Here is an 11910-nt window from a genome sequence, read left to right as displayed (position 1 = left end):
GGATAGGGCCCATGGGGAGAGCGGGGGTCCCAGCGCTGCATGGCAAGAGGGGGGCAAGTCAGGGCGCGGAGGGTCGCAGGAGGGCGGCAGCTCTGCGCTTCCTTTGCATGGATGCGCTGCTGACCCCTTGGGTCCAGGAGTGGGGAAATGCATGCAGAGAAACCCCATTCAGATGTATGGATCAGTCCCCTTTTATGACAGAGGTTGTCCGCGGATGGAAACATTCGGACATGAAATATACCCTGGTCCCTAAAACCTCACTGGTGCAAGGAAGGAAGGAAGGAAGGAAGGAAGGCAGAGAAGAGAAAGCGCTTCCTCTTGCAGGACAGAGTAAAACCTGTGGAACTCCCTCCCACAAGAGGCAGAGGCCACCAATAAAGGTGGCGTTAAAAGAGGAGGAGGCCAATCCGTGGAGTAGGAGGAGGAGAGGGCAATGGGTGGCTCCTCTTCTCTGTCTCCTCTATAGGAGGGAGGCCTCTGGCCTGATCCTGCAGGGCCCATTTTCTCCTCCAGTGCTCAGTTCCTCCAGATGCAAGCGTGGCCTCTGAGATTGCCTGGGGTTGAGCTAGATGATCCTTGGGGTGCCATCCACTTCTATAGTTCCATGAAAGCACCACTGGAGGTCTCACAAGCCAAGGCATTGAGAGCAGGAGAGGTCCTGCTGGAAAGGAAACAACCAGTGCAACTGTTTTAAAACAGGAATCCAATGTGTTTGTTGTGGGGGGACTCAGTGGGGAGGGGTAGACCCATGGATGCCACCTTGATCTCCTTGGGCAAAGAGGTGGGAGAGAAATGCCATTCATAAAGAGAGGCAGCCCAGCCAATCATCTGGCTGCTGCATTTTGGGCCAGTTCCCGAGTCACCTTCAAGGGCAGTTCCACACAGAGAGCGTTGCAACCATCCCATCTGGTGCAGAGCAGGAAGGACCAGGGCCATGTCCTCTCTGTCCCAGAAGGTCTGTGGGGTGGGGAACTAGCCTGAGCTGGACATGGGCACCTGAGCCTCAAGCGACCATGATGGACCCAGGAGTGCCCTCAAGTATTCATCACTGGGGAGGGGGCATGTTAAGCAATGTAACATCATCATCATTATTGCTTGTTCCCTGCCCATCACCCGAATTTCCAAGAGCAGATTACAAAATTTAAAAAACAGCAATAAGAACACTTGAAAACACATTACACGCTTAGAAAGGCGAGTCCCACTTTATTTGCTTTCGAGTGTTGTTGTCCTTTGACCCCACCCACATGTCATTTGGCCCTCAGAAGTTAGCCAGATAAGGGAATAAATGTGCTCTGAATGGGGTTGGGCAGGAGACAACTCTTGAGGAGTCCTGAGTTAGGACCTCCACCATAACCCAATGCTCAGATAACACTCAGTACAAATGAGTCACTTGTCAATCACAGTTCTGACTTCATTCCTTGATTGAAAACTCTGAAAGGCAGCAGCAACCAGGCTGATTCATCTCTCAGAAAGACCAGCAGTTCCCTGCACATTTTGCATGGTCACTTTCCCTCTAGGAGGGCTGGAGACTTACCGTATTTTTCTCTCCATAAGACACACTTTTTCCCTCCTAAAAAGGGGAAATGTGTGTGCGTCTTATGGAGGGAATGCAGGCAGGAGGCAGGCAGAAAACACCCCCAAGAGCCGCACATACGCTCCGCCCGGCTCTTGCAGGCTTTTCCCCGAGGAGGGAGGAGGGACTGACGTGGCCAGTCAGTCCCTTCTCCCTCCTCGTAGAAAAGCCCGCAGGAGCCGTGCACCCTTTAATGAGCGTGTGGCTCTTGCTGGCTTTTGTGGGAGGTGGGGGAAGGGACAGAGGGCAGCCCCTCAGTCCCTTCCCCCACCTCCTGGAAAAGCTCCCAAGAGCCACACTCCCTTTCACTAGCCGCGTGGAGCATGTGTGCGGCTCTTGGGGGCTTCTCCCTCCTGGGGAAAAGCCTGCAAGCGCCCCACACACGCTCCACGCGACTCGTGAAAGGGAGCACTGAGCAGAGCCTGGGATGCATACAGGCTCTGCGCAGAGCTCCCTTTAAAAATATTTTTTTTCTTGCATCCCCTTCTAAAAACTAGGTGCGCCTTATGCTCTGGTGCATTTTATGGAGCGAAAAATACGTTTTCCTTCTCCTTTCTAAAGAAACCTCAAGAGTCTGGGTTGTGGTGCAGTCCAGAGCTGGCTCTTCCAATACTCATACATACTTCCTCACGGAATATTTTTCTCTTCCAGGCAATATGTCAGTTTTGTAACAGAGTGATGTATTTGCTTTGTAGAATTTGCAAGGATCTCTAATTCAGACAGACAGAACTTGGCAGAAGATCAAGGGGTTCCTTCATCTCTCTTGGAGGCTTCCTGAGAGCACAGATGGATGAGCAAAACTCAGCTGGCCCTGAAGCAGGAAGAGGCCATGCCATCAGAACCGGGAGCAGTGGGGGATTCTGGGGAAAAACTGTGCAGAAGATCCTGGGTGAGGAGGACACTCTCCGCTCAGAGGTGCAGAGCCAGCAATTGAGGCAGTTCTGCTTCCAGGAGGCCAAAGGACCTCGAGAGGTTTGCAGCCGACTCTACCACCTTTACCATCAATGGCTGAAGCCAGAAAGGCACACGAAAGCTGAGATGCTGGACCTGGTGATCTTGGAGCAGTTCCTGGCTGTCCTTCCACTGGAGATGGAGAGCTGGGTGAGGGAATGTGGAGCGGAGAGCAGTTCCCAGGCGGTGGCCCTGGCCGAAGGTTTCCTACTGAGTCAGGCGGAGGAGAGAAAGCAGGCAGAGCAGCAGGTGAGAGAGACTTTCATCTAGATACTCCAAAGGGGCTCCGAACGTGAGTGACAATATCTGAAAATTCTCTGTTAATATACCATCCTTTTTTGGAAAGCAGCCATTCAATGCTATCAGATTGCCCTTCAGTTTTTGCCTGTCATTCCTTTTCTAACTCTTCTTCATAGTTTCTGTTTTGAATATTTGTTGCTATTTCAGAGACAGGATCTGTTTGCAGAAATGGGCCCAGATTCCTCTGAGACCAAAAGGACTCGGTTGAACACCAGAGAGAGGCTGCTGGGTAAGGAAGGAGTCCGTTCTCCATTTGGTTCCTTTCTGTGGATATCAAAACAAATCCATGGGTTGTTTTCCTCTTTTTTGGGGGGGGGGAGAAACTTGGGGCCAAGAGCACCAAGGAGGGAGATGTATTTTTTAACCCAACTAAATTATGAAATGGGTCCAAATGTCCAGATGCACTCAGAAGGTGAGACTTTTTGAAGAGCAGCTGCACTCCTGGCTTCCCACTTACCTCTGTCTCTTGCAGGTGACCAGATGATGCCAGCAAGACCTCCTCTTCCATCTATTCCTGGTGGGGAAGGAGAAGCAACGGCTGTGGAAGCAGCTCAGGTAGAGGGAGGGAGCCCTCTGGGAAAGGGGGCTGAGGGGTGGGGCAGCCAGGGTGCCTCTGGCCCCCAAGGAATCTCTCTCCTCCTCTTGGCTTCTGTCCAAGCTTCTCTTAAGGCGTCTTTGTCAAGGGCAGCCTAGACAGAAGCCAAGAGGCTGGGAATGCCGTTCGAGAAGCTTAATGGGCTGAGAATAAGGAACAGCCACCTTGCCTTAACTCACCTTCTGAAGGTCAATAGGATGATTTATAAGTCATTGTCATTTTATTTCTAGAGTTATCATTGAATGCTAAAATAGACTTCTAAGTAGTTAGTTCACCAGGCCTAAAAAACAGTTCCCGGGATTCACCTATCCTGTTACATCAGTTGCACAATGGGGTTTCCCCACCTTCTCCTCCCTCCATTCCTGCAGTGCACTTCTTGAAGTTGTCTTTAGGGCATCAGAAGGGTCTCCCCCACCCCAAGAACAGGACATGGGGAGCAGAGAGTGGATCCTTCCATCTGGCACAGACAGAAGGATTTTAAGAACACAATGTGGGATTCTACCCATTTATACTAAGATTAATGTCCATCACTAAATCACACAAGAAAAGAATTCCCTTAAGACATTAAAAGCAGCACCCACAATTAAAATGTGCAGCAGGACGATCCCATTGAAACAAAACACCATTTAATGAGCAGAAAGAAACAGAGCAATGTGTAGCAGACAACCTTAGTGCTGTCTAAAGAGGATCTTTCCCTTTCTCTCTTAGGGTCCAGTGTGCTTTGAAGATGTCGCTGTTCATTTCACAGATGAGGAATGGGCGTTGCTGGATCATGACCAGAGAGCTCTGCATAAGGAAGTCATGGAGGAGAATTGTGGGATCGTGGCCTCTCTCAGTAAGGCTCCCTTGTGCATCATAATATCTCTTCGGAAATTCCATGCATCTCTCTCTGTGATAAGCCTCCCTGGTTTTGAGGGAGCTCTACAGGGCCACTTGCAGCACCTGGGATTATAATACCCCTTAAACTCACCTTAAATGGAGGTCTATCAACTGTTTTGACCTTGGACATGATCAAGCCAGCATAGACCTTGCTGAGAATGGAATGGGAACATGCTGGGAATTTGAGGTTAGGAAAGCACATCTTTGTTTGACACTGTCCTGCCTTGTATTGCCCAAAATCTTCCTGACACAGAGCTTGTGGAAGGCATTGAGGGGTTTTTCTGATGGTTGTAATTGTTCACAATTCACTTCACAAAGCAGCTTGCTCAACACACAGTCCTAGTAGACCTTCATCTTGGTATTGAATGGTTAGCATCCCATTCTCCCATACAGTGGTCCCTTGGGTTCCAGACGCTTCAGGTTACAGACTACGCTGACCCAGAAATAGTACCTCGGGTTAAGAACTTTGCTTCAGGATGAGAACAGAAATCATGCAGCAGCGGCACGGCGTCAACGGGAGGCCTCATTAGCTAAAGTGATACCTCAGGTTAAGAACAGTTTCAGGTTAAGAACAGACCCCCAGAACGAATTAAGTTCTTAACCAGAGGTACCACTGTACACTTTTGGAGAGGTGAGCCGTTGCCGGAACTGCCTCGCCAGTACACTTGTCCAGGTCAGCATCAATGAAGAGGTTGTTGGTTTCTTAGGTAGACACAATCATCCACCACCTCCAGTGTCTGAAACTCGCATGGTGCTAGGCGCATTTTGCAACAGGGAATGTCATAGACACGAGCAGTTTCCGAGCTCTGATCGCACAACCTAAGATTTCGGATTAAAACTGCAGAGTGGAAGGAAAGGAGGACCTTTTTCTGCCTCCCCAGTTCCAGCTACTCTCTGAAGACTGAAGGAGAGACCTTCTTAAAAACTCAGAGGGGTGGGCAGGGGAAGGACTAGACCATGTGAAAAATGAACATATTATTTTAGCTGCTATTCATTCCTTTTCAGCTTTGTATTTTTGTCATAAGAGAGTGCATATGGACATTCCATTTTTGAGCCCATAACCTAGGTTTAAGGTCCTCTTTATGTTCTAGCTGTCCTATCTCTGTTTCTAACACTGACCACCTCTAGTGTGTGGTCACCAATGTTGATGCATGGAATTCTTCCTCTATCACAAGGTTAGTGATCAATATTCAATGCAGTGGCACTCCATTTCTTCCTGCAGCTCTAATCCATTTCTTCATTGCAGGTGGTGATGATTTGGAAATTGAGAGCGAGGATGCCCATGACAGAATGCACACAGTGGAGAAGCCATTGCCACTCTTGGAGTGTGGAGAGAGCTTCAGTCACAGCTCCCATTCGACTACCCACCAAAGAAATGCTATTGGGAAGAAACCCTCTCAGTTCTCTGAATGGGGGAAAACTTTCTGTTGGAATGAAAGCCTCACTTCACAAGAAATAATTCCCACAGGGGAAGACCCACTGAAATGCTTGGAATGTGGAAAGAGCTTCAGTAAGAGTGCACATCTCATTTCGCATGAAATAATTCATACAGGCAAGAAACCCTATCAGTGCTTGGAATGTAGGAAAAGCTTTAATACAAGCAAAACCTTCCGTAAACACCAGAGAATTCACAGGAGGGAGAAGCCATTTGAATGCCGAGAGTGTGGAAAGAGCTTCAGTCAGAGAACCCATCTCACAGCCCATCAAATAATTCATACAGGTGAGAAACCCTATCAGTGCTCGGAATGTGGGTGGAGCTTCAATCACAGGACGACTCTCACGGTCCATCAAAGGATTCACAGTGGTGAGAAACCCTATCAGTGCTCAGAATGTGGGAAGAGTTTCACTGTGAGCTCCCATCTCACTTCCCACCAAAGAATTCATACCGGGGAGAAACCATATCAGTGTGTGAATTGTGGAAAGGGCTTCACCCAAAAGGCAAGTCTCACTTCCCATCAAAGAATTCACAGTGGTGAAAAACCTTATCAATGCATGGAATGTGGGAAGAGCTTCAGTCGGAAGCAAAGTCTCACTTCCCACCAAAGAATTCACAGTGGTGAGAAACCCTATCAGTGCTCGGAATGTGGAAAGAGTTTCTCCCAGAGAGCCAGTCTCAGTTCCCACCAAAGAATTCACACAGGTGAAAAACCCTATCAGTGCTTGGAATGTGGAAAGAACTTCAGTCTCAGGGCCCATCTCACTACCCATCAAAGCATTCATACCAGGGAGAAACCCTATCGATGCTTGGATTGTGGAAAGAGTTTCCTACAGAGAGCCGATCTCACTTCTCACCAAAGAATTCACAAAGGGGAGAAACCATATCAGTGCTTGGAATGTGGGAAGAGCTTCACTGTGAGCGCTGGTCTTACTTCCCACCAAAAAATTCATATTGGGGAGAAACCCTATCAATGTGTGAATTGTGGGAAGAGCTTCACCCAGAAGCAAAGTCTCACTTCCCACCAAAGAATTCACAGTGATGAGAAACCATATCAATGCTTAGAATGTGGAAAGAGTTTCTGCCAGAGAGCCAATCTCACTTCCCACCAAAGAATTCACACAGGGGAGAAACCCTATAAGTGCTTGGAATGTGGAAAGAGTTTCCTACAGAGAGCCAATCTCACTTCTCACCAAAGAATTCACACAGGGGAGAAACCCTATAAGTGCTTGGAATGTGGGAAGAGCTTCAGTCATAAGCAAAGTCTCCCTTCCCATCAAAGCATTCATACCGGGGAGAAACCCTATCGATGCTTGGATTGTGGAAAGAGTTTCTGCCAGAGAGCCGATCTCACTTCCCACCAAAGAATTCACACAGGAGAGAAACCCTATCACTGCTCAGAATGTGGGAAGAGTTTCCGCCAGAAAGTCAACCTCACTTCCCACCAAAGAATTCACACAGGGGAGAAACCCTATAAGTGCTTGGAATGTGGGAAGAGTTTCCGCCAGAAAGTCAACCTCACTTCCCACCAAAGAATTCACACAGGGGAGAAACCCTATAAGTGCTTGGAATGTGGAAAGAGCTTCAGTCATAAGCAAAGTCTCCCTTCCCATCAAAGAATTCACAGTGGTGAGAAACCCTATCAGTGCTTGGAATGTGGAAAGGGCTTTGGTAAGAGGACCAAGCTCATGGCCCATGGACGAACTCACAGTGGTGAGAAACCCTATCAATGCTTGGATTGTGGAAAGAGTTTCAGCCAAAGGGCCAATCTAACTTGCCATGAAAGAATTCACACAGGGGAGAAACCATATCACTGCTTGGAATGTGGGAAGAGCTTCAACCAGAAGCAAAGTCTCACTTCCCATCAAAGAATTCACACAGGGGAGAAACCTTATCAGTGCTTGGAATGTGGAAAGAGCTTTGGTAAGAGGACCAAGCTCATGGCTCACCAAAGAATTCACAGTGGTGAGAAACCCTATCAATGTGTGAAATGTGGAAAGAGTTTCTGCCAGAAAGCCCATCTCACATCCCACCAAAGAATCCACACTGGGGAGAAACCATATCAGTGCTTGGAATGTGGGAAGAACTTCAGTAAGAGGACCAACCTCACTTCCCACCAAAGAATTCACAGTGGTGAGAAACCATATCAGTGCTTGGAATGTGGAAAGAGCTTCAGTAAGAGGACCAACCTCATGGCCCATCAAAGAATCCACACTGGGGAGAAACCCTATCAGTGCTTGGAATGTGGGAAGAGTTTCACCCGGAAGGACAACCTCACTTCCCACCAAAGAATTCACACAGGGGAGAAACCATATCAGTGCTTGGAATGTGGAAAGAGCTTCGGTAAGAGGACCAAGCTCATGGCCCATCAAAGAGTTCATACAGGGGAGAATCATAGAATTTTAGACCTGCAGGAGACTTCTGGGTCGTCTAGTCCACTGCAGGACTCTCAACTAAAGCTTCTATGACATACTGCCTTCAAACTTCTCCTTACAAACCTCCAAGGAAGGAGAGTACACAAGCTACCAAGGGCGTCTCTAATTTGAAGCCATTGATTTGGGTGCCAGCCTCCAGAGCCGGTGAAAACAAGCTTGTTCAAGCTTCCACATGATAGTCCTTCCTGTTCCTCAGAAGGCTTGGTTTCCCAACGATTAATTGTCTTGCTCACCCCCCTCTGCACCCCTTCCAGCTTGTTAAAATCCTTCTTAAGTTGGGGCACCCAGAACTGGACACAGGACTCCAGGTGTGGTCTGAACAAGGCAGAAGAAAGTGGGGCTATTACTTTTCTTGATCTGGACACTTGACGTCTTTGGACACAGCCTAGAATAACAGCCTATTTCGCTGGTGTTGACTCATGTTAGTCTTGTGGTCCACTAAGACCCCAGGTCTTTTCCATATGTACTACTGACAAGCCTGGTATGTCCCATCTTATATTTGTGCACCTGATTCGTCTTGCCTAAGAGCAGAATCTTACCTTTCTTCTTAGCGAAATTTATTGGATGCCTTTCTATACCACCTGTTTCTTCAAGAAGCTCAGTGTGGTCTTAAGTCGTTCTCCCCCTCATCGTTTAATCCTGACAACAACCCTGTGAGGTAGGTTGGGCTGTGAAGCCATCACCCAGTGACTGAGTGGAGATTGGAACCCAGGTCTCCCAGTTCCTAGTCCAAAACTCTTAAGCACTGCACCCCACTGATTCTCAAATGAGACTCTTGGAAAGTGCATGCATGCGCATTTACCGAAAGTTTCAGTGCAATGTCTTGGTGTTTGTATTTAAAGTTTTATACGCATGTATCAATGACATTAATATAATAATGGTAATTATTTAATTACAGTAGAAGAGTAAATTTTAGGAAATGCTAGATGGTGATAGGGGTAGTTTGGAGTTTGGAATGCTGGGATTGAACAACTGAACTGAACAATTTCCACATAAATCACAAGATCTAAAATATAAAAACAAAACACCAACAGCAACAACCCCCCCAAACCCCCAAATTCAAGAGTCTGTTCAGCAGCCTCAGCTTTTGCAGCTGGAGTCAATCCAGGCTCTGCCCTCCCAGGCTAGGTGGAAAAGGTCTCTATGGAGAGAGCCCGTCTTCTGGGACTTGCAGCCAAGATGGTTGGCTGCCACCATTGGAGGGTGGAATGGAATGGGACAGTGGTGGCAATTGTGGAGCAGGGTTGGTTAGACCTGTAGTAGAGAAACAGCATTATAATCCCCGTTGTTGCAGCTGTAGCAAAATTTCAAAAGAAAAAGAAAAGAAAAGAGAACATTTGAAACCACATGTTTATGTCTATTTTTTAAATAAATCAGTTTAATGAATCGATGCACACTTCCTTCTTTGTTATGTTTGGGGTGAAGTGTTGAAGAGTTCTCTGTGGTGGCAGCAGGAATAAAGGGGAGTTTGGCGGAAGATCCATCTCCTAGCCGTGCACCTTGAATGAAGTCGAAGAGAGGAGGAGGAGAGCAGAGAGAGGCGTGAAGCAGAGACTCTGTCCCTCTGCCCTCTTGCAAGTTGCACACACACAATGCGCTCTGATTTGCGCTGCCCATTCACATCTGTTTTAGGTCCCCAGGCATTTACTGAAACAGTCTAGGTGCTGATTTTTAAAGTACTTGATGTTGTTGTTTAGTCATTTAGCTGTGTCCGACTCTTCGTGACCCCCTGGGCCAGAGCACGCCAGGCACTCCTGTCTTCCACTGCCTCCCGCAGTTTGGTCAAATTCATGCTGGTAGCTTCGAGAACACTGTCCAACCATCTTGCCTCTGTCATTCCCTTCTCCTTGCGCCCTCCATCTTTCCCAACATCAGGGTCTTTTCCAGGGAGTCTTCTCTTCTCATGAGGTGGCCAAAGTCTTGGAGCCTCAGCTCCACGATCTGTCCTTCCAGTGAGCACTCAGGGCTGATTTCCTTCAGAATGGAGAGGTTGGATCTTCTCGCAGTCCATGGGACTCTCAAGAGTCTCCTCCAGCACCATAATTCAAAGCATCCATTCTTTGGCGATCAGCCTTCTTTATGGTCCAGCTCTCACTTCCATATATCACTACTGGGAAAACCAGAGCTTTAGCTATACGGACCTTTGTTGGCAAGGTGATGTCTCTGCTTTTTAAGATGCTGTCTAGGATTGTCAAGTATTTGATAGTGGTTGCTTTTTTTATAGTTGACGGGATTTAAGAGGGGGCTGTGAGCTATGTATGCTGCCCTCATACTGGAGCAGAGGGAAGGAAGTTGCCCTGAAAAAGGGGCAGGCCAGCCTCTCCCAGCGGACAGACAGAAGTCCAAAGTTTGGAGCAATGAATAACCTGGTTCAATACACTCCTTCAGATCCCTGGGAGTCCCTTTCACTGAGACACTTTTCTGGAAGGGGCACCTGGAGGCTGCAAAACTTAAAGTGCAGGAAGCTTGTGGGGCACTAATGAAATTCTGCCTCACGGTGGGTGGACACTTATTAGAACCTGTGCTGATAATTGGAAGGTGAGCTGAGGGAAGTCTTTGGGGGAGGGGAGGGGGGTTGAGGGGGGGAGGCGGTAAATAATGAATATGATATGTTTGGATATGTTGTTAAATTGCTAATAAAAATATTTTTTTAAAAAAATAAAAGTATATAAAAGAGTTTACTCACATTCTGTTCACAGAAGGATCCCAGAAGGCAGACTTAGGTTACAAAATATATACACCTGGAATCTATCCCATAAGGAAATAGTTCCTTTCTCCTCTCTTGAAGCCAAGAGAGCATCTCATGCTAAGGAGATGTTGCTTCTTCGAGGAATGGAGTCAGAGAGAGAGAGAGAGAGAGAGAGAGAGAGAGATGGCTGCCTCCCCTGTGCTATGTTGTTACCTGCACAGGTGAGGTCACACCCACCTCTGGTCACACGTAGAGGAAGTTTGTCCCAGCCCAGGAGGAAACAGGATGTTCTGACTGGCTGGTCCAGACATCCCCTGTTATGCCCACTCTAGGAATGTTGTATTTGACTGCTCTGTGTTTCACACCCCACAGTACAAACAGAGCTCCAAAAAGAGCTCTCCAAACGGGGTGGATGGGCTGTAATTACAGTTCATTGTCAATGAGATCAAAGTGATGCATGTTGGGACAAAAAACAACACCTGTTAATATCATGTACAGGCTCATGGGGTCTGAACAGGGTTTCCCTGTGTGCTCTAGGAGACCAGGGGAGGGGGAGCTGGTCGCAGCAGGAGGGGGGGTCTCTGTGGATGCTTCAGCAGCCGGCCTCCTCTGGGTCTCCTGGCCCCCTCCTCTCCTCCCTCTGAGCCTGACCTGCCAGGTACTTCTCCCCTCCTTAAAATGCTGTTCAGTACTTCTTTCAAGGGTGCAATCAGGGTTTGATTTAGTTTTTTGATAATATTTTGCCGAAAATCCATCCGGTCCTGGGTTTTTTATTCTTTTATTACTCGTTGGATTTCGTCGTCTTCTATTGGCTCTTCCTCTCGGCCCTTTCACTCTGCACCAACCAATACTCAGCTTTACTTAAGAATACTTTAGCATTTATGTAGCACATTTAAAGCATTACAAAATATCATATATTATCTCAGTAATCTAAACAACGGCCCTGTAAGGCGGTCCAGTGTTATAATCCCCATGCATACGAAGAGTTGAGGTTGCAGGAAGAGGAGTTTGACTCACATCTCACACTTTAACTGCTACACTACATCAGTCCTT

The 11910-nt window shown here is 47.6% G+C and overlaps 2 protein-coding genes and 1 long non-coding RNA gene across 4 annotated transcripts in view; 2 read left to right on the top strand and 1 right to left on the bottom strand.

Annotated features, from left to right (window-relative positions):
- The window catches only part of PPP6R2 (protein phosphatase 6 regulatory subunit 2), a 1004265-nt gene that overhangs the window by 285744 nt on the left and 706611 nt on the right, over window positions 1-11910 (top strand). The window lies entirely within an intron of this gene.
- Window positions 1-11910, bottom strand: part of LOC310743153 — a 187193-nt gene that overhangs the window by 101228 nt on the left and 74055 nt on the right. The window lies entirely within an intron of this gene.
- On the top strand, window positions 2273-9554 carry LOC310742875 (uncharacterized protein). 2 transcript variants are annotated; one of them, XM_083572612.1, is made up of 6 exons: window positions 2273-2773; window positions 2972-3053; window positions 3297-3379; window positions 4128-4254; window positions 5545-8161; window positions 8193-9554. In XM_083572612.1, the coding sequence occupies exons 1-6, from the start codon at window positions 2360-2362 to the stop codon at window positions 8272-8274; spliced, it is 3405 nt and encodes a 1134-aa protein (XP_083428738.1). In that variant the 5' UTR covers window positions 2273-2359; the 3' UTR covers window positions 8275-9554. The 2 variants fall into 2 exon arrangements, with proteins under 2 accessions (XP_083428738.1, XP_083428739.1); XM_083572613.1 differs by having other exon boundaries at window positions 5545-9554.

This window comes from Podarcis filfolensis (assembly GCF_964270895.1).
Source record: "Podarcis filfolensis genome assembly, chromosome: 10".
Lineage (NCBI taxonomy): Eukaryota > Metazoa > Chordata > Lepidosauria > Squamata > Lacertidae > Podarcis > Podarcis filfolensis.
Note: the sequence above shows the minus strand (reverse complement) of the source record. Positions and strands in the feature narration are given on the sequence as shown.